This window comes from Mizuhopecten yessoensis, unplaced genomic scaffold (genome assembly GCF_002113885.1).
Source record: "Mizuhopecten yessoensis strain PY_sf001 unplaced genomic scaffold, ASM211388v2 scaffold9525, whole genome shotgun sequence".
Taxonomy (NCBI): Eukaryota; Metazoa; Mollusca; class Bivalvia; order Pectinida; family Pectinidae; genus Mizuhopecten; species Mizuhopecten yessoensis.
Window position 1 is genome coordinate 372638 of NW_018408091.1, and position 26333 is coordinate 398970.

The following is a 26333-nucleotide window of genomic DNA, read 5'->3' on the forward strand; positions in this document are numbered from 1 at the left end:
AATATTATCAGTTTCTGATAAAATTTGGTTACATTTAAACTCTACGAAGAGGAAATAAGTGGGAAATTGAGTGAAAGCACACAGTTACATCCTTGGCTGAATAGGTGAATTCCATAGGAAGGGAGGTAACTCTCAAATGGTGACATTGCCATCAAGGACCATTTCAAAACCTTTTCCTTGATGTGTACATTCCATGCGTGATGGAAATCAACCCCAATTATCGGTTCCATTTCCATTATTATATTACTCTATTAGACATGAATCCAGAGAAAGAAAAAAAACAATCACTTCAATTTAGCAAGAATATCAATTTATTTTTCTATATGATATCATGATCAATTTAAATACAAACAATAAATATTTCCATACAATATCACAATCGCAATTACCTTACGTTTTAATGCAAAGGCAACAAAGGTTCATACCGCATACATCCAACACACCTGGGCCCATATTCATGAAACTGTTCTCATGCTCAAATTCAGATTCTTTGCTCAAACCCAATTTCTTGTTCCTGTGATAAATTAATAAATGAAATCACATTTTGTCAAAAATATGGAAAAATTGGATAGATTAAAAACTGAATGAGGCTTTCAATGTTAGTTTGACTGTGAGATATAATTTAAGTGAGTTACAAGAAAGTTGGCTTGAGCGCAGAATCTGTAATCGAGCATGGGAAAGGTTTCATGAATACAGTCCCTGTACTCGTTAACCATACTGATATAAATACACTGTACTTATACAATGTATTGAAACATTTAACTCAATATTTAATTACATATCTTACCTTTCAACTAATTTCCCCATACACATACACATGCGAGAGCGTATTTTCTATTAGTGGCAGTGTTTATAGATTCTGTTCATCATGTATTCCATGATAATTGGGTAAGATTTTTAATGAACTTAAGTGCCCTAAGTGATTGGCAGTAACAATTTTTTTCAATTTCTTCCAACAGGCAGAACTGACCAGAGCAGTTCGTTTTGAAGACACCGACAAAGTAAATAATTCTATAAGATCATAAAAATGATAATGTACAGTTGGATATCTGAAAATGTGTATTTGGACGGATATCTGTGTTGTCAGATATATGAAAATCTTTGGTTGAACATCTTGGATATCATCTGTGGTGATATGGAGAGGTCCTAATAACATCATTCCAACCCAGGATCTGTGCTTATATATATCATGTAGTATACGATATTTTTCAGCCTGGAGCAGCATACAAAAATTTCTCAGCTTAATTCAAAGTTTTTAAGAAATTTTTGAGCATCATCACTGAAGATGTAGGTACCCTGCTAAAATCAACTAAAATTTTGAGCCTCCTAATTATAAATGGATATATAGTTACCCATCCTACAGCTACAATATTAACAGGTATTACATCTTCAGCTCACTTCACAATGTCTTCAGAATTTCTTAGCCTCCTAACTGAAGATATTGGTTCACTGTAACAGGTATATCATGTCTTTTCCTGCTACTGAAGTCTGTGCATCCTGTAATACCACTTAGATCTAAGTGACCCAATGAAAAATGTCCCGAGTCTTAGGTTACTGAACAATTATTCGTGAATTCTGCAAGTCAGGAATGAGGATTGAGGTTATGTCTGCTAGAGGTAACGCACCTCTATCCAGTAAGTAGAACGGACTCAGACATTCAATCCATGTTGCAGTACGTATTACAGATAATGCTAAGGTCCATTTGTTGAGATCAATCGTCGGTGTCGGAGTCAGAAGCGTCCTCCTTGAGTACGGCCGACGTCAGGGACTTGAGATCCTCTATAACTGACTCCAGGGGCTCATCTGTAACAGTAGAAACGCAAAGTTTACCCTGTTTAATTGATGGAGTTCTGGATACAATTATTCTACCGTTAACCCTTTCTTGTAAACTGCAATGGTATACCAAACCAAGTTATCTATTATATAAATGTTGGAAGTAAATGTTATCTTAAGTAAGTCATGTTTAATACAGTTTCAGTGAAACTCAACACTGATGACAACTGTCTTAATGTAAACATTGCCAAGACCTTGGCCCTTTTCGTTTATGTAAAATGACTTCCTCTTTTAAATGTAATATAATCTGGAGTGAAGCCTGGCAGACGAGGTATGAAAATACACAAATACCTCTGGTTCCACCTTTGAAACCATTTAGCTAATTAATTTATGAATGAAATTGACCATATTAAACCACACTGTTGGTTGCTTATAACTCCAAGTTCTTGATGGAGATTTTTTCTACTCTGTCCTTGTCCTCCATATATAAAGGAGCGATACATAATGAAGACGAATCCCACATTTACGACAGCTAGGAAAGATCTACGAATGTTTATATTCAACACAAATTGTACCCTACCTGTTGGTCCTTTGTCTGCTGCCCCCTCCAATGTGGGTGGTGAGATCACAGCCTTTCTCTGAGGTACAGACTCCTCAGCCTCAAAGGTGATTGGCTCTGACCTTGTGGCCTTGACCTTTCCTATAAGTCCTTCCTGTCTCAGAGTGGCCTGAATGAAAGAGAAAGAGGGGTTTGTATCTGAAATAATTATACTAATTTTGATATGCAAATACTCTTCTACTAGAGATATTTTACCTGTCACTATCAATAAAGGCTGGTAATGAGGTATTATAACATTTACTGAAAAAAATGGCCTACTTTGTGTGTTGGATACATGCAACCTCCAATCTTAAATGAAAACCCCGGATTACTTGCCTATTATCTGGTTACAAAGGAGACTTGGTTACACCATATTATTGTAATTGTAACCTTGGTTCCTCATAGGGACCAAAGGCTACTTTCCGTAATTGTAGCCTTCCTTTTCTGTAGTTACCAAAGATAACCAGCCATCATAATGTTCCTGTATTACTATAGTAAAATTCAGTTACTATGGTTAAACCTTCCAGCCCATCCTGAGATTGCTAACTTGTGATACAAGAGTTACCTATAGTTGCCGCTGACCTATCATGTTTCTTTCCTAAGTCATCTTAAGGTTCCTGCCCTGTATTAACAGTTATCTGTGGTTGCTATGGCTACCTACTAGCATGAGATTTCTGTGCTGTATTACCATGGTAACCTATGGTTATTACAATTACCTACTATAATGAGATTTCTGTGCTGTATCAACATGGTTACCTGTGGTTGCTATGGTTACCTACTAGCATGAGATTTCTGTGTTGTATTACCATGGTAACTTATGGTTATTACGGTAACCTACCATCATGAGGTTCCTGTCCTTCTCCAGTGCATGTAGTTGCTGCTGCAACTGGGTGATGTGTTTGGTGTAATGTGTTTCTACGGTTACCAGATGCTCTGCTGATCGTTCCTTCTCCCTGTTAGACTGGCGTTCTAACTGTCGAAGTGCAACAACTGGAATGGCCAATGTAAACAAACTTTGATTTTCTGTCCTTTAAATAACTTCTACATAATACAGGTCCTGGTTTAAATTAGTATATCTATCGTATCACAAAACAGATATGTTTCATTCAATCAGGTGAAGAGATGTCAAAAGCAAAAACATGTCCTTTCATTATTTGTATCATAATTATATACAATGTACTGTAAAACATCACCATCTCATAGCAAAGCCAAAGATTTTCAAGAAAAAGACAATCAGTTACCTTACATAAATATACATACACAGATGATAAATCTGAAATCCAATGTTTAAAGACATGGTCCAGTTTTACAATGTCATATATGCAGAAAAACAATTGTGACATTAGTTTTCAATATTTCTACAGAAGTAGTCGGGTATTCACAGAATTAGCCCTTTTTGCAGTTTAAATTTTTGAATGTGATGTACTAATTCCAAGAAATGAACAATAATTTCCAGTTTCTCTTTTCCATGGAAACTTATCACTCCTGAAAATTGCCAAAAGCAGAACCATGCAAATTATTGCAGTAAATGATACAAAAAGTAGATTTCAAATAAAACCTATCATCCTTTGTCTGTACCTGCTTTCGTGTGCTCCCTTCGAGCGTCATCAAGTTTACGATTCAGCTCAGCCAGTTCCTCTGCCGTTTCTGTCTGCATTAATGTTTTCTGCTCTGACAAGACTAAAAAATGAATTAAAAATTACTTATTCAGGACTCAAAGCATCAGATCAAAGGGTCAGATAGCTTGATATTTGGAATGGGTCTAAGACAGAATAAAACTAAAATATGACTGCCCCCAATCACAGGCAAACTATATAATGTCATTCTTTGACAAATGCCTATAAATAGTAACAGTGTCTTTGGCCTTGATATTTAAGGAATGATTTTTGTTTTTTCAACATTTATGAGGTCATAACAACAATAGGTTTATGGACATATTAAATGAATCGCGTTAGCGATTCATGTAAAATATGTCCAAAAACCCATTGTTGTTATGACCTCATAAATGTTGAAAAAATAAATATCATTCCTTATATTTACATTGACGAATCCTTTCAGTGGATCGATATAACAACGAATAAAACAAATAAACAGGGTTTGTTCCTGCTTATACACGGGTGCAACGCAGTGGCGAGAACAGTGTTTTTTCGCGGGGAAATGTGACACTATCGTGAGAGATCTTAGCAACCGTCAACAACAATAACACAACAAAATGTAGTTCCATATTCAATGTTTATTTGTAGCACAGGACACGTGAATACGTGGATATTTCACAAAGCACAGTTCAATAATATTTTAAGATGTAAGAATTAAGCATCTAGGTCGGTCGTTCCGAGTGAGTAGTTTTTGTAGTGTATTACTACGCAGTGTGATCAGGTTACTATCAGTTCCCACGTGCTGAGATTCTATGAACACCTGTGTTATGCATTTATGAATGTAATTTTTGTCAATGGGTCTAAGCATACAGAATGTAAATATTGTGAAATCAATTTCTGTGCTTTAGTGCACCTATAATAAAACATACAATCTTTTTAAGTCAATCATATTTGCTACATCTCCTAATCCTTGCATAGAGTCTACATGATGCTTTCTAATGGCGGTAACAGTGTAGAAGTTATAGCAGGCTGCATTGCAGTTTATATCTCAAGTATTACTTTCAGGTTTTATAATATTACACAGTTAAAATTTTCCGATCATGTATAATGAATGCCCCATGAAAAAGCGACAATATTATCCCTGCAAAAATAACTGGCTATATAGGGACTTGATAAAAACGGCTCTTTCAACAATTGGCCCCTAATTGCCACCCTAGAAAATGACATTTTTGTAGGGAACTCTGTAATTTAATACACCTATGATGTGCAGCTCAGTATTCAAATATTCTTTTGCCAGCTGCTGAGAATGTTGCAGCAAACAGAATGGAAAACATGTAGCTTTTACTGAAATGGCAATGGTGCCACAGTTTGACAATAAATTACGATTATAACCTGTATGTATCCTGACCTTGACCCAGATTACACCACTACAACTAGTACTACGACATACCTTGTGTAGACCTGATGTCCTGATGAGCTATCGTACATACCTTGTGTAGACTGATGTTCTGCTGAGCTATTGTACATACCTTGTGTAGACTAATGGCCTGCTGAGCTATCGTTCATTCCCTGTGTAGACCTGATGTCCTGCTGAGCTATTGTACATACCTTGTGTAGACTAATGGCCTGCTGAGCTATCGTTCATTCCCTGTGTAGACCTGATGTCCTGCTGAGCTATTGTACATACCTTGTGTAGACCTGATGTCCTGTTGAGCTATCGTACATACCATGTGTAGACTGATGTCCTGCTGAGCTATCGTAAATACCTTGTGTAGACTGATGTCCTGCTGAGCTATCGTAAATACCTTGTGTAGACTGATGTCCTGCTGAGCTATCGAACATACCTTGTGTAGACTGATGTCCTGCTGAGCTATCGGACATACCTTGTGTAGACCTGATGTCCTGATGTGCTATCGTGCATACCTTGTGTAGACTGATGTCCTGCTGAGCTATCGGACATACCTTGTGTAGACCTGATGTCCTGATGCGCTATCGTACATACCTTGTGTAGACTGATGTTCTGCTGAGCTATTGTACATACCTTGTGTAGACTGATGTCCTGCTGAGCTATCGTAAATACCTTGTGTAGACTGATGTCCTGCTGAGCTATCGTAAATACCTTGTGTAGACTGATGTCCTGCTGAGCTATCGGACATACCTTGTGTAGACCTGATGTCCTGATGTGCTATCGTGCATACCTTGTGTAGACTGATGTCCTGCTGAGCTATCGTACATCCCTTGTGTAGCCTGATGTCCTGCTGAGCTATCGTACATAACTTGTGTAGACCTGATGTCCTGTTGAGCTATCGTACATACCTTGTGTAGACCTAATGTCCTGTTGAGCTATCGTACATACCTTGTGTAGACTGATGTTCTGCTGAGCTATTGTACATACCTTGTGTAGACCTGATGTCCTGTTGAGCTATCGTACATACCTTGTGTAGACCTGATGTCCTGCTGAGCTATCGTGGTCTTTAGGACCTTGATCTTCTCTGACGCCTCCTCCAGCTCTCTCTGCTGAAGGTCACATTTTTCACTCAGCTCTATTGCTCTCTGGACAAACACAGAAAAGTTTATCATCACACTGACAGATTATTGTGTTATTATATACTTCTCCAAAAACTTCATCAAACCTTCCCAGTGCCAGCCCTGTTATGTAGTGTTTGTATGGTGCATACAGTTTAGCTCTGATAATCCAGTCCTTTCCCATCCTCGATATCCAGGGATTACGCTCACGTTTGCTCTCTACACCCCTGGAGTATGTCATAGCAAAATTGAAGGCACGAAGATAGCTGTTTGATTGGTCTCAGGTAAAAAAAACCTGACCAATCGCTAGGCTGATACCTGTCCATTGAAGATTACAAAGGAGAGACGCCCGACTTCAAAGCCTGTCAATTTTTACATTTATCTGACTGCAAGATTCTTTTGATGAACATTTCTTCTTGTCTCATCAACAAGGTGGCGCACACCGAGCATTCAATTTTGCTATGACATATTCCAGGGGTGTAGAGAGCGAAAGTGAGCGTAACCCTGGATATCGAGGATGCTTCTTTCCTGGAACAGTTCTTCATTTTATCTTAATTCCGCTGAACACAGTAGAATCATTCAGTGCAAAATTAAACATCCATGTTTTTGGAACTAAATATGATATGGCGGTTGGTCAGATCTGCTTAATTTATTACCCTCCATAATATTCTGGTGTTTTAACCACAAATTTTGGTCCCTGCAAAATTAAAACTAGACAGTATATATGCCTGTTAGAGCTAGTAACTATAGGTAAACTTAACATCTACTTTGAGTAAATGTCTATATGTTTAAGTAGATTTTGCCTCTGTGGTAGTTATCTACCTTAGTAGTTTCTATAGACTAATTATATTTCACTTGTCAAGATATTTGTTTTCATGCATTCAGCATTAAACTATACACGTTTTGTGAAATGCGAGTTAAATATTCTCAAGGTCCCAATCAACTCTCTAACATAACAAGTTCTCTGCTTATGACATCTGGACCTGGTTTTTCTGAGCTTGACAAGACTAATGATAAGACTAAAAACAATCTGTAAGCCGTGTATGCCCCTAGTCTCCATTCAACGAATGAATATGACAAGACAAAAACACCTTTTTGAAAATTTGCATTATGAACAGTTTAAGCCAAGGAGGCATTGAGCTGTTGATCCCAGGGATACAAAAGTGTACATTGTTGTACCTTAGCTCTCCTGTTGATTGATCAGACACCTGATAAATAAGTGTCTCACCTGTGATTTTTCCTGCGTTATGTACTCTAGGTCCTCAATGGTCTTTCTCAAGCTGGTAATCTCTTCCTCATCTGTAACAAACAAAACCAAAATAATAAGTCACAGGACGTTTGAATTTATTCTGCCAACCGCCCACATCATTAGAACTAAAGTTTAGTAGCAATAGTCTTCTAACTTAAAGTTCAGTTTTATTGATATCCAAAATTCCATGAAATGGAGGACAAACAGCATAACAAAAGCAAAACTCTTATACACAGCAGAAAAACCCAATGTTCTGTAAGATCCCATCTCTGAGCACTCTGACAACCTGTCTAATCTGACCTAGAGTATTCCCATATCCTGTCTAGTACGTAGGTGAATCCATTTATTTTTCAAACAGAAAAACAAAACAAAACAAGAACACTGTTTTTTGTACACCTTTGTTCCCCTAACGAGACCCTTCCCTAGACCTGCTCTTCAATGGATCCACTCTGACCAAGGCCCTTAATATATTTACTGGATTCTTATAGAGGTTATATTACATCGACTTCTAGCAAAGGGGAATAACTCTTATGGTGTATATGCAAGGTTGCATCAATTTTTTCAGTTTCATAGAAATTGGATCATAAAAGATGAAATGAATTTCTGAATAGTATATATCTGTGGATACTGGACACATGTTAATAATAATCTGTGGTTCTTATATACCGCTTTATCACAACCTAGGTCATAGGTTGTCTCAAAGAGGTTCACAAATTATTATCCGTGGTGCCTGGGCCTTTGCAACCAGCCAATATCTTTTTTAACTTCCTGGATTTCATACAGCGGGTGCCGCAATTTAGATGCTCACAGCTAGCATTCAACAATTCCAGCACTGCCCAACCACATACGCATTTACAGTTGAGTAGACTGGAACAAGCGAAGTAAAGTACATGTATCTTGTTCAAGGATACAACACAGTGCCTTGATGTAACTCGAACCTGCAACCCTTCAGTCACAAACCTGGCGTCCTACCACTAGATTTCCCTGCCTCAATCAACTGGCAAGGCAACTGCAAAAGTACTGTAGAATACCTTACATGACCAGATATGATAGAATACCTTACATGACCAGATATGATAGAATACCTTACATGGCAAGGTATAGAGAATCTTACATGTTGCTGTGGCCTCTTGTACTCGTTCATCCCAGGTTTGACTGTGCTGTCGCAGGTGAACGGCCAATGTGTCACGCTCGTTTGTCACACGATCCAGTTCCTCCTGTATTTGAGTTACACTGAAGTACACCAAAAAATACATAGGTATTAGTGTTACAAATCATACGAGACAATCTAAAGGGCCTCAAACTAAGAATAAAGACACCCACGATCATTTCATGTTATACAGTATATTAATTATTAAGATCACTCTATGGAATTACTAGCCCAGATAAATAAAGGTCTAGACCAATATTCATATCTAAACAATCAAGGAATATTTGGTTGCAAGATATAAAGTCATGCAATATGGTTGTGTATGCATGGAGAATACTAATACCGTGTCTTCTTTCAATCTACCTCAGTAAAGTGGCATAACAACACAGAATCTGAACTTGTATTAATGCACATGTAAATGAAACAACACCTAAGCTCTCACAACTCTTGCCAAAGAGAATAATCATATTAACTATCTGGAATTCTAGCATGTCAATACTTTTCAGTGATTGATATTCACATGTTATTTGGCAATAACATGGATGTGAATGTTTTTATTTGCCCATAAAGAACATGGGACAAAAATCATCCCCCCGTATTGATAATATAAACAAGTGAGTCTTTAAAGAGCATTTCATTACATTAATGACCAACTTGTTATATACAAGTTTTACCTGTCATCTGTAGTTATCTCCCCTTGTCTATCCCCGGTCTGTTTCTCCACTTCTTTGGCCTTTCTCTGTAGCAGAGCGTCCCGGTGAGCATACAGACCTGTTATAAAGGAGAACTTTGTGACAAAGGGAATGACATACACAAAGCCACCTTCAAGTAATAATAACCATTAATGGGCCATCCTCATAAAAAAGTTAGTTTCCCTTCTCGCATATTTTCAGAGGCTAGGTAACTATTTATTTTTTATATATCTAATGATGTCATATTTCTATATAAAACGCTAACTTTAAATGATTTTTTGTAAACAAATGCTTTTAAAAGTTCACAAAAAGAAAATATCTCCATTAATGTGTTTTAAAAATTAATAACATTCCAAGCAATGCTTATTGCTTTCAAAAGTCAAGGTCCTAAGCAAACAACTTAAAGGGAGCTGACACTTTTGCTTCAGATTGATATAGAGATGTCACAGAGAAAGTACTGCTACTTGTTCAAAAAGACAGGTAATATACTGGAACACAGCAGACAGTAGATATAAGGATTCAAACAGTTGTACAAATTACAGCAGCTTTGGAGTTTTAAGCAGTACAATAAATATCAAGGATTGATAATTTGTAATAAGAAGTCAACTGCAACTCAGTATGTATTCTTGACACTGCAGAAGTTATCGCAATAACTAGGTTGATTTTTCCAGACACTACAGTAGTTATCTCAAGATTAACCAATATTACTGGAATACTGACTTTTACTAACTGTGACACTGAACTTGAAGATTAGATTTAAGATTAGTCTTTCGGATTCTGAGTTAATCTCTGAAAACAAAAGTATTGATGGACAGACAGACAGAGAGATCGACACTGTGATTAATATAGGGCACCTGCACATCAGATGCGGAGCTCTTAAATGAAAATAGGTGTGAGCCTGAACCTGTGTCTACCACAGCTTAAGTTAGTAAACGGTCACAGGGTGAGCCATACCTTGTAACATCTCAACACGACCACTTGCGAAGCTGATTCGCTGACCGTATCTTTGGAGTGTTACTAGGGCAGCGGTCAGTGGCTGGAGCTTGGCCTCCATGGCAGAGATGGCGCTGGACATAGGATAGAAAATTTGTTCAGATTTTAACAACATTGCTAATGAGTAAAGACATTATAAATAAAAACCAATGTTGATCAGTGAAAGAATGTTTATCGCCGAAAGATATCAATTGACATCATCACTCAGAACTTATGACACAAGCTTACTGTGAAACTCCATCAGACTGTCTCTTTTTACGGTTTTCATATTTTTTCTTCTCTTTCCAAATATGTTCCTCTTAATTTGTACATCATCTAAAAAAAGCTTTTTTAATTGTTACGTGCAAAGTATCATTTTCAAATTTTGCAAAAAAGACAGGTAGAGAAGAAAAAATATTCATATGTATGTATGAGGTAATGCAAGCCTCTGATCTGATTCAAATTTCTATAAACATGGGAAGAATTTCAATATCCCCAACATCTGGTACATATGATAGGCTCTATTACCTATTTAATAATTTAGAAAAAGGATTTCAAATAAATTTAAACACAAACAATGAAGTGATTTCAACGTGATTTTTATGCTGTTGAATTCAGTAACGGGCACCTTTGTGCGAAGTTGCCCAGACTGTCCATTGAATCCCTGTCCTGAGAAATCTGCTGGTCAAGCATGACCGCCACCTTCTGTGTGTCCCCTGCCTCTTGCTGTAGTCTCTATAGCACAAAGAAACAAATTAACATCATCTCATAACATCTGTATCATTAATTGCCTCTCAAACACACAGAAACAAATATCATCTCATAAGATCTGGAGCATTGCCTCTTAAACACACCGAAACAGTGCCATTATCATACTGGGACATTAAACCAAACGACAATTATCAATACAGCCCATTTGGTCCCATTATTACTAGATCTCTAATTACACGCATGCAAAAATCAGAATTTTTACATTTTTATCTCAATGATAATGCTTTATCTAGTCATGGTCAGTGTGTGCTATTTAAGGAATGTAATAACAGTGATTTTTTTCTGTGAATTTTGGGCCTAGATATTTTCTGCCATATTTTCCCAAAACCATGCTTTCAGTACGTGATATTTTCCAAAAGTCACAAGGTACAGGCCGCTGTCTGAAAGAAATAACAAATAGTGGCAGCATTACAAGGTTTTATTGTATCATCAATTTCAAAGATTTGGTAAGTAGTAAAGTCAAGGTCCCAACCTGTCCCAACAACCTGTCCTAGTGTCTATATATATAGATAGATAGAGCTATACTGTATGTCAATTTGTATACTTTACCTTGTTGCTGTTGGATTCCATGTCGAACTGTGCCTTGACGTCAGACAGGGAGTGGGCCAGAACCTCCTTCTGACTGTTCAGGGACATCACCTGGTCCTTGAGGTCTGACACCTTAAATTACAACACTCTTAAGCTTCAACTCAAATTCATGTCCAACACACTTGAGCTTCCATTAAAATTCATATTCAATTCATATGCAACTCCCTTGAGCTTCAATTCAAATTCATAACCAAAACAGTTTAGCTTCAATTCATTGTAATTTATATATTCAACACACTTCAGCTTTAATTTAAATTCATATTCAACACACCACAGTTTCAATTAAAATTCATATTTAATATTCTTTAGCTTCAATTAATTAGAATTTGTATTAATTTAAATTCATATTCAACACACTACAGCTTCAATTCAAATTCATATTTAATATTCTTTAGCTTCAATTAATTAGAATTTGTATTCAACATACATTCAATTAAGTTTAATTCAAATTCATATTCAAAGCTCTACACCGTCAATTCAAGTCTATATTCAATAGGTCAATGACCTTTACATTTTGTATAAGAGAAACCTGTTTAAACCTGATTCATGAAAACTAGACCTACATGTTGAATAGAAGATATTTTCAGAGGAAAATGTTCAAGTTTATTTCAACAATACCAGTTATTGTCTTTCACTATAACTTTATATTAGAAACAGTCTGCTACAGAGGAGACAATCTTACCTTTTCCTTCCAGTTGTGGTCATTCTTCTTCTTCATCATCTCTGACGACTTCTGCTGAACAAGGAGAGCAAACACTTTTTCCCGCCATCTAAAAATGTATCAGTTTTACTCTAAAATCACTGACAGAATGAGTTTTGCTAAACTTAAAGAAACTTATTTTTTTGTTGAATTTATAACATGGAAACATGTGGTCGGGTGATGCAGTGGATAGCGCACTTGACTTTCACCAAGGCAACAGGGGTTCGATTCCCTGATCGGACTTGAAATGATATAGGGTCACCTCCCCAACCACATTGGTTTTCTCCGGGTACTCCGGTTTCCTCCCACAGTAAGACCTCCTGTGCGCTAGCATCCAGCCCAACAAGAGTGATTAGTATAGGTTGTAAAAACTTGTTTCATATTTGTTGTAAAATAAATCAAGTTTATATATTATATTAACATAGAAACAGCCCTGAAGAGATAGTATTACGACTAACCTTAAGCTTGTTACTAGTGTGAAAACTTTGGTCTAAAAAAAAGTCAGGATAAAGGACTATGTATGGTTTGGGCCTTTTTTGGCCCCCAAATCCATCAAAATTAAAAATCTGCAATAAAACTTTCAAACAACTGTTTCTCTAATTTTGAATACTTCCCTAGTATTATAATGTAAACATTTATTTGTGTTTTCAATTTTGGCTGCCATGGTAACCAGGTCATATTTGCATAAATTATTGAAATTTGATTATTCAGTCAATTTTGACAAGTTTTCACCTAGATTTCCTCTTAGCTACCATAGAGCGCACTCTTGAACAAACTTTATATTTCTCCTAAAGATGTATTACAGGTGCCTACACATTATCCTTTGAGATTAAGTTTGTCCAATCATGCGCTCTATAGTTTTTAGGAGAAAAACTATGCAAAATATCACAATATTCACTGAATATTCATTTTTTTCTAATTTATGCAAATTTGAACTTGTTACCATGGCAATAATAATTAGAAATGTAAATAAATATGTTCATAATAGTATTTGGGAAGTATTCGAAATTAAAGAAACAGTCATTTCAAAGTTAATTGAAAGGTTTTGAATTTTGATGCATTTTGGGGCCAAAACCCGCCCAAACCATACATAGTCCTTTCCCAGTTTATTGATATAAAACAGGAAACATCATTTGATAGTCTTCAGTTCTTCAACTGAAGTGCTCTGTTTTGGTCAGTTTTCTGCTTTATCAGAGCTTATATATCTATCTTATATAAATTCTCAAGTAAACAATCTTTCACCTAACAATAACATGGGATTTGAACAAATCAGACATTCATGACAAATGTAACCTATCTACATACAATGTAAAATTATATATACATGTATTCAATGTAAATGTGAAATATTTTGTGTTTGAAAATTTACATGTCCATTATTCAAATCATATGTTGTGGCGAACATTTTTCTTTAAAAAATAGAACTGCTGCCATATATATTTCATAGTTTGTCTTTGTTTTTCTTAGACAATGAAAAAAATTCCCATAAGGTCTTAAGGATTTATATAGCGAAATGTTACAGAAAGTCAGAGGAATTCATCTACACTATATAATATAATAGTATATAAACTAGCAGACATATCCATGTTCACATTATTCGACAGATCAACATCCGTAGGTGTGTTTCCTGTAACAGCTTATTTAATTTGGCCCAGCTACTAGTTATAACAATACAGGTGATTTATTTACCTATAATTACCCCCCACATAAGGGAGTTGTAAAGATCAATACAACAATTGGTAATTTTATGGCCCAAATCATTAAATATTAATAGGGACTGCTGGGTATTCTGTCCCACATCAGACATAAGTGGACTAGCCCGCATTGGTTAAAGGCATAGTTTATTGCTGTAAGAAGGGGAAACAGGGTGTAAATGATGGATGATATCTACCTGGTAAGTAGATTTTCTTTCTGGTCTTTGTCAATCTTCTCCTTTGTCGTCTGAAACAGAAAGAATATTTTCATATTTTGTTCTCCTACAGCTAACAATAGTGAGGATAAGATCAGGATATTAAATTTGAGTGTAAGGTGAGGATACTAATCTGAGTATAAGATGAGGATACTAAATCTGAGTGTAAGGTGACGATACTAATCTGAGTGTAACTCACACAGTAAGATGAGGATACTAATATGAGTGTAAGGTGAGGATACTAATCTGAGTGTAAGATGAGGATATTAAATTTGAGTGTAAGGTGAGGATACTAATCTGAGTGTAAGATGGCCTGGGGATACTTAATATAAATGTAAGGTTCAGATACTTTATCTGTGTGTAAGATGAGGATACTTAATATAAATGTAAGGTTCAGATACTTTATCTGAGTGTAAGATGGGGATACTTAATATGAGTGTAAGGTAAAGATACTTAATATAAATGTAAGGTTCAGATACTTTATCTGAGTGTAAGATGAGGGTACTAAATCTGAGTGTAAGATGAGGATACTTAATATAAATGTAAGGTTCAGATACTTTATCTGAGTGTAAGATGGGTATACTTAATATGAGTGTAAGGTAAAGACACTAAATCAGTGTGTAAGGTAAGGATGAATATTCAAGGAAGTCATTGTACAATGAAACCTTGGTAATCTGACCATGTCTGTCCCCAAGAAAATATACTTATTTATCTTCTTGGTATGCAAAATATGACTTTTCATTTTATTGTTTTATTGTATAAAGCATAGCAATAATTGTAATGAAGCAGTTTTGAAGAAAAATGTTTCCTATGTTTTCAACTTCAGTCTATGTACCTACCCGGGAGAGTTCCGCTTCCTGCAGACTCAGTATCTCATTGAGCGAGGATAAACGAATGTTGAGGAGCTGGACAGTAGACTGTAGATTGTCACGGTCCGCTTCACAAATCTATCAAAATCCAAAATGTACAATCAACATCAACATCTTCTTCACAAAACTATTTCAATCAGATAATTGACAAAACTGTTATTTACTTCACAAATTCATATTCATCCCATAAGTCTGTCACCTATCAGATTTTCAATGTTCAACTAATACTAACTATAAGATAACACTTCGCCACATACTGTTGTTATCCCATAAAAGCAAATTTCAGCTGTTCACTTTTACCAGTAGTTACTATGTAAATTATGTTATTTGAATTTGCCCATCTTGATATGACCCCAGCTATTGCGAGGACTCAAACAAACAAACTTATATTTGCTGTAATGATAAATTCGTCCTTAATTTGAATGGAGAAATATTAAATTTCCTGGTACATGTTTATGAGATCGATGGAAGAAACAGGTGCAGTTTTAATTGAATAAGGATGGTGACAAAACAAAACAACAATTGTCAGTATTATCATTGATGGTCCATTCGTGCAGTTTTATTCAATTTTTATTTTTTATTTTTATGAAAGTTAGCAAAGAAAACAACTAATCACCATTTTATATTGTAGAGTTGAAGAAAATTTAATCCAGTTGAATAAAATGTCTTTGACAGTTCACTTTGTGATGAATACATGTACACAGAATAATTTCATATCTTGGATTTAAAATACTTGAGCCATACAAGATGGGGTCGACTCTCTTTTGTTATCATACCTGTATTTTGTTGTGTAGTGTATCATTCTCCTTCCTCCAGACCTCCACGGGTTTGTGTGTGCGCTCCGCGTCTCCTATATAGTTTTTCAGCTGAGTGACCTGTTTCTGTAGACTCTCCAGATTAAACTCTTTCGACCTGAAGTGTCAGAATTGGTATTCCAAGAGTGTTCATCACAGTACATGTTTTTCAAAAGATATGGACTGAGGGTCTTTAACATGACCAGATGTTTGGTAGATGATTTAAAACTCAACAAGGCATCACAAGTGATACAAATCCCCTCGCATTCACACATTGTGTGCCATATGTACAAGGAAATGAATAGAAAATTCAATGATGTAACAGTAACTGCTCTAGCGACTGCATCTGTTGAAGGTATTGTCATGGCAAAAAATTGAATCAAGTTTCACGAAATTTGATTGAGGAATGAAGTCGACATATTTGGCTGTAATTGTGCTAGAATTGTATTTCAAATCTTTGCAATGTTGCCTTTAATTATATCTGAATTTATATTCATATATAATGCTATTACTCTGCATATATTATTGCCGTAGATTGTAGAGAAGGCCTCAAGGGAGAATAGTTTTTTTTAACTAATTAAGCTACCTTCTATAAATAAAGCATTATTATTATTATAGAGCGATGACACAGTTTAAAAAAAAAAAGTAACAGTGACCTTGACCTTCAACGCCGTTACCCAAAACAAGAACTTGTTCAAGATATTGAAATACCAAACACTTGTATCAAGTTTAATAAAATTTAGTTAAGGAATGAAGTCCCTAGAGTGATGACAAAGTTTTTTCTAAAAATAGTAACAGTGACCTTGACCTTCAATGCAGTTACATAAAAGGGCAAACTTGTTCAAAGTATTGTCATTCAAAACACTTGTACGCAGTAACCGGAAACACAAATTTTTACAAGGTATTGTCATACTAAACACTTGAATGAAGTTTCATGAAATTTTGTTAAGTAATGAAGTCACTAGAGCAATGACAAAGTTCTTCTAAAAATAGTAACAGTGACCTTGACCTTCAATGCAGTTACATAAAACGCAAACTTGTTCAAAGTATTGTCATTCAAAACACTTGTATCAAGTTTCATGAAATTCCTTTGAGAAATGAAGTCTCTAGAGCAATGACAAAGAGTGTAACATACGTACCTACGGGCAGAATCTCATATCCCCTCAAACTTTTGTTGTGAGGGGTAATAAAAACAGTCCTTAAATATGAAGAATTTCAATACTGTATACTGGAACATTTTCACCCTTTGCCAGAATAATCCATACTCGCCAAGGGTTAATTTCACCTTCACATTTAATTACTATGCATATTATTTTGTTCAAAAATGTTCACTGTAATGATAAATGTGTCCTTATCACAGCGGGTGAATAAGGCGATGTTCACTGTGATGATAAAGTCATCCTTATAACAGCGGGTGAATAAGGCGATGTTCACTGTGATGATAAAGTCGTCCTTATCACAGCGGGTGAATAAGGCGATGTTCAGTGTGATGATAAAGTCGTCCTTATCACAGCGGGTGAATAAGGCAAAAATTAAACAGCAGTGAACATTTCCCAGTATACATTACCTATTTTCAAACAGAAATCACTATCTAAGGTTTTCAAGGAAAATAATTCCTTTCACAGTCAGACAGTGAATCAACAAAGTAAGTTCTGATAAAGACCTAGTAAAGATATATATAATCTAAAAGTTTTACATAAACTTAAAAATAACTTTTTCATAAGGTTCAGTGATATAGACTCACCGTAACTCTTTCTCCAAGGTCACTTTGGTGACAGTCAGGTTTTCCTCACTGACCTTCAGCTGCGACTCAAGGTCAACCACTCGAGTAGATGACCGTTTGGCAAGACTATTGAGTTCCTCCTTAAGTTTCAGCACCACACCGTTCAACTCCTCTTTCTCCCCTTCATAGTCATAACTTAGACGGCTAACCTGTAACAGTCAAAATCTTAATTGTAAAAGGGTGATCATGACCTTTGACCCTTTAATAATATCTGTCATTCTAGCCTTGGACCTATATGTGCATTTATCTGAGAATTAATATATCCATATGGCCTTCGACCTCAGTTACCTGTGAGTTGTATCTGTCCTCTTGACTTTTGAGCTCAGTCTCCAAGGAGGCGACCTCTTGAATGTACTTTTTCTCTGTGATGGCGTAGTCCCGTTCTAGCTTGGCAACCTCTTCTCGATGTGTGACCTTGACCTGCTGCAAGTCCTTCTTAAGGTCACCAATCTCTGTAGCCTGTTTCATCAGCAACTCGTCAATGTATCGTCGATCAGTGTCGGGGATATGTTTATGTTCTTCTGTTACTCGAATGTCCTGCAATATTTGTAACAATCACAATATTCTGCCTTATTCTTTTTTAAGCTTTGTTCAGATGCTGATACAATGTACCATGGATGAATGTAAATGTACTCCACAAGAGAGATAACCAAACCTGCCTTTTGATTGTACTGGATTTGATAGAATCACAGGTGCTTGATCCAATTGTTTTTTATTTTTAACTATAGTACTTGAGCAAGGCTACTACTAGCCTTGTCAATAGCACTGTAGCACACATTGCAGCATTATCAAGACCAAGATTGATTTTTTATTTTTATTTCATTTTTAAATGTCAATCAATTTAAGCACCTGTGAATAGAATGAAAGTTTGAATTAATTGAAATAATAGGGTCTGGTTATTGATCTTATGAAAGTCAGATGAATCCATGAAATCTGTGGCAATCAGTAAGATTTATATTAATGCCTCTTCTTTTCCAAAATCCTTCTACTATAATACTGTATGCATACTTATATTAACACACTCAAATTTTGGCAGAAAGAATAGGGTAGGACATATAAACGCACTCTTAAATTACCAGAATCGCAGTACCTAGATTCATGAATCATCCCAAACATTATTTTCTGAAATTGACTTTAACATATATGCTGGTTTATCGGAACAAAGCCTATAGGATGGTGATCCAGGTAAATCGGGCGAGTACCTTAAAACAAAATAAAGCTTTTCTTCGCATATGAATGCAATGAGATTTTGTCATTTCCTGTCCCCTGAAATTTTCCCTTTTATGGAATACCTATGCTATATGATCTAATTTTAGCGCAGGACATGAATAAGCAGACATGACATAGACGTAAGCAGCTAAAATTAGAATACCACTAAAATTAGTATGCTTACAGTACCTAATGTAACAGTATGGTGTCTAAAATTTATTCCTATTTTATCAAGGGATATGAGTGTGGAATACATACCTGAACAGGGGCTGGCATGATAATAGGAATACTTGGTGTTTCCCTGAAATAAAAAAATCTTCTTTGATTTTGCCGGTAAGACAAACTTTTCCACAGAATGTGAGCTACAATGTAACCTCAATGAACATGTATTTTATTGCTTACAGTGATATTTAGACACCCTATATCAAGTTATGATGAAACAAAAGGCCCATGCACACACCTCAATTCTTCCCCTGTGAATTTGTTTGATGAAATATTTGACCCTTATGATCTTGAAAGTAGGTAAAGTTAAGGAATTACTTTGAACAAAAATGGTGCTGATGCCAGTCATTTTGAACAAAGTTGATAGCGATCCACTCCAACAAGCTTCAGGTTTAACATACAAACTCTAAAAGTATTACAGTACAATTACTGTGACAAAATGATTTGGAACATTTACCCTGAAACCTTGATGGAGGATCAAGGTCATTCTGAAAACAATTAGCAGTCCTTACACCTCAACTATTGTGTTGTTGTTTAATTTCAGGGGACTAGTATCTAGCAGTTGTCTCGATCAGAGCTTTAAGTTCAGGGGGATCACGCCCAACATGGCTAGGTAAAATTATCACGAGGGCACTTTTGTATTTTGGAGGTGGGGTCAACTTTATCTGTGTTTTGTGAAAGTAAAGTAAAATACGATATTGAAATGATGTTTTGTCTTTGTCATTTGGTAATAAATGGGTAAACAAATATTTTCATCTGTGTCGGTAAATATATATTCACAGAGATTATAATTCATGGTATTGATATTTGCTGGATATTTAATTTCAGGTTATCTGTGGTGACGTACCGCAAACATAGCGAAAATTAAATCCACCGTGAATATTACGATCTCTACAGTACGTAGTTTGTGGCCACAAATGTCTCACAACTCATATTGGTCTCATGATCATGGTCTCATGGTCTCATGATCACGAGTAAAGATTATTTACTTCAACAAAATTGATAATTAACCATCCGGTAAGATGGAAGACTGATTTTAAAACTTCCCAGTTAAGCTATGTATCAATATCATACCAAATTATCATAGCTCATTTGAAATAAATTGGATTTCTATTGATTTTTTTAAGCATTGTCATGTTTTCTTTTTCTTCAACTGAAGAAAACTTTTTCGATACTGAAAAAACAGCTAAACATCTCTCAGATTATTTGTACATTGTATATTGTTTTATTCATGAATGGAATTTGTTACATCAAGGTATCTATTACTACACACACACACTCAGATATACAGATTATTTAAATGAAAATGGCTTTTGTATCACTGACTGTAAATTGAAAATTGATCATGATAAATCAGATAAAAATTTTACAAAAATAAAAACAAACGATCAGATGATCTTTGAATGTAAATATGTGTATTATACATGTATGGATAGTGACCCCGTGTTCCCATGCAAAAATGGATTGTATTATAATGTAATTATACACACTGCTGATACACCAGCCAGCTAGCTGGGATGTAAATATATATATGTTACAGGCATAAAATAACACATCTGTCACCACTAATTCATAACAGGAAGGAACAGGACAACTATAGTAAGCTTAGTTATAATGGTGAGTTGACTGACTGCATTTCATGCATTATGATTATCATATACATATATATGTGTTTGGTTGATGGTTCAGTTGCATTGTTCAATACCACATCAGCACCATGTATGCCTATGTACTATATGTTTTGCCCTATATTTTTATATGATAAAGTTCATTTTCCGTGAGTAAATTGTATTTTTCAATGTTTAAATACTTAGCAGAAGCAGACACATTTACTCATTCACCTCTGAAGACATATACAGAATACATATCCACCTACAAACCAGATATACATAACACATATCTACCTACAAACCAGATATACATAACACATATCTACCTACAAACCAGATATACAGAACACATATCTACCTACAAACCAGATATACAGAACACATATCTACCTACAAACCAGATATACAGAACACATATCTACCTACAAACCAGATATACAGAACACATATCTACCTACAAACCAGATATACAGAACACATATCTACCTACAAACCAGATATACAGAACACATATCTACCTACAAACCAGATATACAGAACACATATCTACCTACAAACCAGATATACAGAACACATATCTACCTACAAACCAGATATACAGAACACATATCTACCTACAAACCAGATATACAGAACACATATCTACCTACAAACCAGATATACAGAACACATATCTACCTACAAACCAGATATACAGAACACATATCTACCTACAAACCAGATATACAGAACACATATCTACCTACAAACCAGATATACAGAACACATATCTACCTACAAACCAGATATACAGAACACATATCTACCTACAAACCAGATATACAGAACACATATCTACCTACAAACCAGATATACAGAACACATATCTACCTACAAACCAGATATACAGAACACATATCTACCTACAAACCAGATATACAGAACACATATCTACCTACAAACCAGATATACAGAACACATATCTACCTACAAACCAGATATACAGAACACATATCTACCTACAAACCAGATATACAGAACACATATCTACCTACAAACCAGATATACAGAACACATATCTACCTACAAACCAGATATACAGAACACATATCTACCTACAAACCAGATATACAGAACACATATCTACCTACAAACCAGATATACAGAACACATATCTACCTACAAACCAGATATACAGAACACATATCTACCTACAAACCAGATATACAGAACACATATCTACCTACAAACCAGATATACAGAACACATATCTACCTACAAACCAGATATACAGAACACATATCTACCTACAAACCAGATATACAGAACACATATCTACCTACAAACCAGATATACAGAACACATATCTACCTACAAACCAGATATACAGAACACATATCTACCTACAAACCAGATATACAGAACACATATCTACCTACAAACCAGATATACAGAACACATATCTACCTACAAACCAGATATACAGAACACATATCTACCTACAAACCAGATATACAGAACACATATCTACCTACAAACCAGATATACAGAACACATATCTACCTACAAACCAGATATACAGAACACATATCTACCTACAAACCAGATATACAGAACACATATCTACCTACAAACCAGATATACAGAACACATATCTACCTACAAACCAGATATACAGAACACATATCTACCTACAAACCAGATATACAGAACACATATCTACCTACAAACCAGATATACAGAACACATATCTACCTACAAACCAGATATACAGAACACATATCTACCTACAAACCAGATATACAGAACACATATCTACCTACAAACCAGATATACAGAACACATATCTACCTACAAACCAGATATACAGAACACATATCTACCTACAAACCAGATATACAGAACACATATCTACCTACAAACCAGATATACAGAACACATATCTACCTACAAACCAGATATACAGAACACATATCTACCTACAAACCAGATATACAGAACACATATCTACCTACAAACCAGATATACAGAACACATATCTACCTACAAACCAGATATACAGAACACATATCTACCTACAAACCAGATATACAGAACACATATCTACCTACAAACCAGATATACAGAACACATATCTACCTACAAACCAGATATACAGAACACATATCTACCTACAAACCAGATATACAGAACACATATCTACCTACAAACCAGATATACAGAACACATATCTACCTACAAACCAGATATACAGAACACATATCTACCTACAAACCAGATATACAGAACACATATCTACCTACAAACCAGATATACAGAACACATATCTACCTACAAACCAGATATACAGAACACATATCTACCTACAAACCAGATATACAGAACACATATCTACCTACAAACCAGATATACAGAACACATATCTACCTACAAACCAGATATACAGAACACATATCTACCTACAAACCAGATATACAGAACACATATCTACCTACAAACCAGATATACAGAACACATATCTACCTACAAACCAGATATACAGAACACATATCTACCTACAAACCAGATATACAGAACACATATCTACCTACAAACCAGATATACAGAACACATATCTACCTACAAACCAGATATACAGAACACATATCTACCTACAAACCAGATATACAGAACACATATCTACCTACAAACCAGATATACAGAACACATATCTACCTACAAACCAGATATACAGAACACATATCTACCTACAAACCAGATATACAGAACACATATCTACCTACAAACCAGATATACAGAACACATATCTACCTACAAACCAGATATACAGAACACATATCTACCTACAAACCAGATATACAGAACACATATCTACCTACAAACCAGATATACAGAACACATATCTACCTACAAACCAGATATACAGAACACATATCTACCTACAAACCAGATATACAGAACACATATCTACCTACAAACCAGATATACAGAACACATATCTACCTACAAACCAGATATACAGAACACATATCTACCTACAAACCAGATATACAGAACACATATCTACCTACAAACCAGATATACAGAACACATATCTACCTACAAACCAGATATACAGAACACATATCTACCTACAAACCAGATATACAGAACACATATCTACCTACAAACCAGATATACAGAACACATATCTACCTACAAACCAGATATACAGAACACATATCTACCTACAAACCAGATATACAGAACACATATCTACCTACAAACCAGATATACAGAACACATATCTACCTACAAACCAGATATACAGAACACATATCTACCTACAAACCAGATATACAGAACACATATCTACCTACAAACCAGATATACAGAACACATATCTACCTACAAACCAGATATACAGAACACATATCTACCTACAAACCAGATATACAGAACACATATCTACCTACAAACCAGATATACAGAACACATATCTACCTACAAACCAGATATACAGAACACATATCTACCTACAAACCAGATATACAGAACACATATCTACCTACAAACCAGATATACAGAACACATATCTACCTACAAACCAGATATACAGAACACATATCTACCTACAAACCAGATATACAGAACACATATCTACCTACAAACCAGATATACAGAACACATATCTACCTACAAACCAGATATACAGAACACATATCTACCTACAAACCAGATATACAGAACACATATCTACCTACAAACCAGATATACAGAACACATATCTACCTACAAACCAGATATACAGAACACATATCTACCTACAAACCAGATATACAGAACACATATCTACCTACAAACCAGATATACAGAACACATATCTACCTACAAACCAGATATACAGAACACATATCTACCTACAAACCAGATATACAGAACACATATCTACCTACAAACCAGATATACAGAACACATATCTACCTACAAACCAGATATACAGAACACATATCTACCTACAAACCAGATATACAGAACACATATCTACCTACAAACCAGATATACAGAACACATATCTACCTACAAACCAGATATACAGAACACATATCTACCTACAAACCAGATATACAGAACACATATCTACCTACAAACCAGATATACAGAACACATATCTACCTACAAACCAGATATACAGAACACATATCTACCTACAAACCAGATATACAGAACACATATCTACCTACAAACCAGATATACAGAACACATATCTACCTACAAACCAGATATACAGAACACATATCTACCTACAAACCAGATATACAGAACACATATCTACCTACAAACCAGATATACAGAACACATATCTACCTACAAACCAGATATACAGAACACATATCTACCTACAAACCAGATATACAGAACACATATCTACCTACAAACCAGATATACAGAACACATATCTACCTACAAACCAGATATACAGAACACATATCTACCTACAAACCAGATATACAGAACACATATCTACCTACAAACCAGATATACAGAACACATATCTACCTACAAACCAGATATACAGAACACATATCTACCTACAAACCAGATATACAGAACACATATCTACCTACAAACCAGATATACAGAACACATATCTACCTACAAACCAGATATACAGAACACATATCTACCTACAAACCAGATATACAGAACACATATCTACCTACAAACCAGATATACAGAACACATATCTACCTACAAACCAGATATACAGAACACATATCTACCTACAAACCAGATATACAGAACACATATCTACCTACAAACCAGATATACAGAACACATATCTACCTACAAACCAGATATACAGAACACATATCTACCTACAAACCAGATATACAGAACACATATCTACCTACAAACCAGATATACAGAACACATATCTACCTACAAACCAGATATACAGAACACATATCTACCTACAAACCAGATATACAGAACACATATCTACCTACAAACCAGATATACAGAACACATATCTACCTACAAACCAGATATACAGAACACATATCTACCTACAAACCAGATATACAGAACACATATCTACCTACAAACCAGATATACAGAACACATATCTACCTACAAACCAGATATACAGAACACATATCTACCTACAAACCAGATATACAGAACACATATCTACCTACAAACCAGATATACAGAACACATATCTACCTACAAACCAGATATACAGAACACATATCTACCTACAAACCAGATATACAGAACACATATCTACCTACAAACCAGATATACAGAACACATATCTACCTACAAACCAGATATACAGAACACATATCTACCTACA

The 26333-nt window shown here is 35.4% G+C and overlaps 1 protein-coding gene across 1 annotated transcript in view; it reads right to left on the reverse strand.

The window, feature by feature from the left end:
- Positions 1–299: 299 nt before the first annotated feature.
- The window catches only part of LOC110458279 (coiled-coil alpha-helical rod protein 1-like), a 35900-nt gene continuing 9866 nt past the window's right edge, over positions 300–26333 (reverse strand). The window contains exons 3-20 of the mRNA XM_021509912.1: positions 19437–19479; positions 18258–18506; positions 17931–18118; positions 16169–16304; positions 15363–15470; positions 14506–14555; positions 12597–12684; positions 11876–11986; positions 11184–11290; positions 10538–10650; positions 9566–9662; positions 8856–8974; positions 7721–7791; positions 6402–6519; positions 3950–4051; positions 3210–3361; positions 2354–2501; positions 300–1803 (exon numbers count right to left, since the gene is read on the reverse strand). Of these exons, the coding sequence (XP_021365587.1) occupies positions 1712–1803; positions 2354–2501; positions 3210–3361; positions 3950–4051; positions 6402–6519; positions 7721–7791; positions 8856–8974; positions 9566–9662; positions 10538–10650; positions 11184–11290; positions 11876–11986; positions 12597–12684; positions 14506–14555; positions 15363–15470; positions 16169–16304; positions 17931–18118; positions 18258–18506; positions 19437–19479 (2092 nt within the window). The 3' untranslated portion in view covers positions 300–1711. The remainder of the gene's footprint in view (positions 1804–2353; positions 2502–3209; positions 3362–3949; positions 4052–6401; positions 6520–7720; positions 7792–8855; positions 8975–9565; positions 9663–10537; positions 10651–11183; positions 11291–11875; positions 11987–12596; positions 12685–14505; positions 14556–15362; positions 15471–16168; positions 16305–17930; positions 18119–18257; positions 18507–19436; positions 19480–26333) is intronic.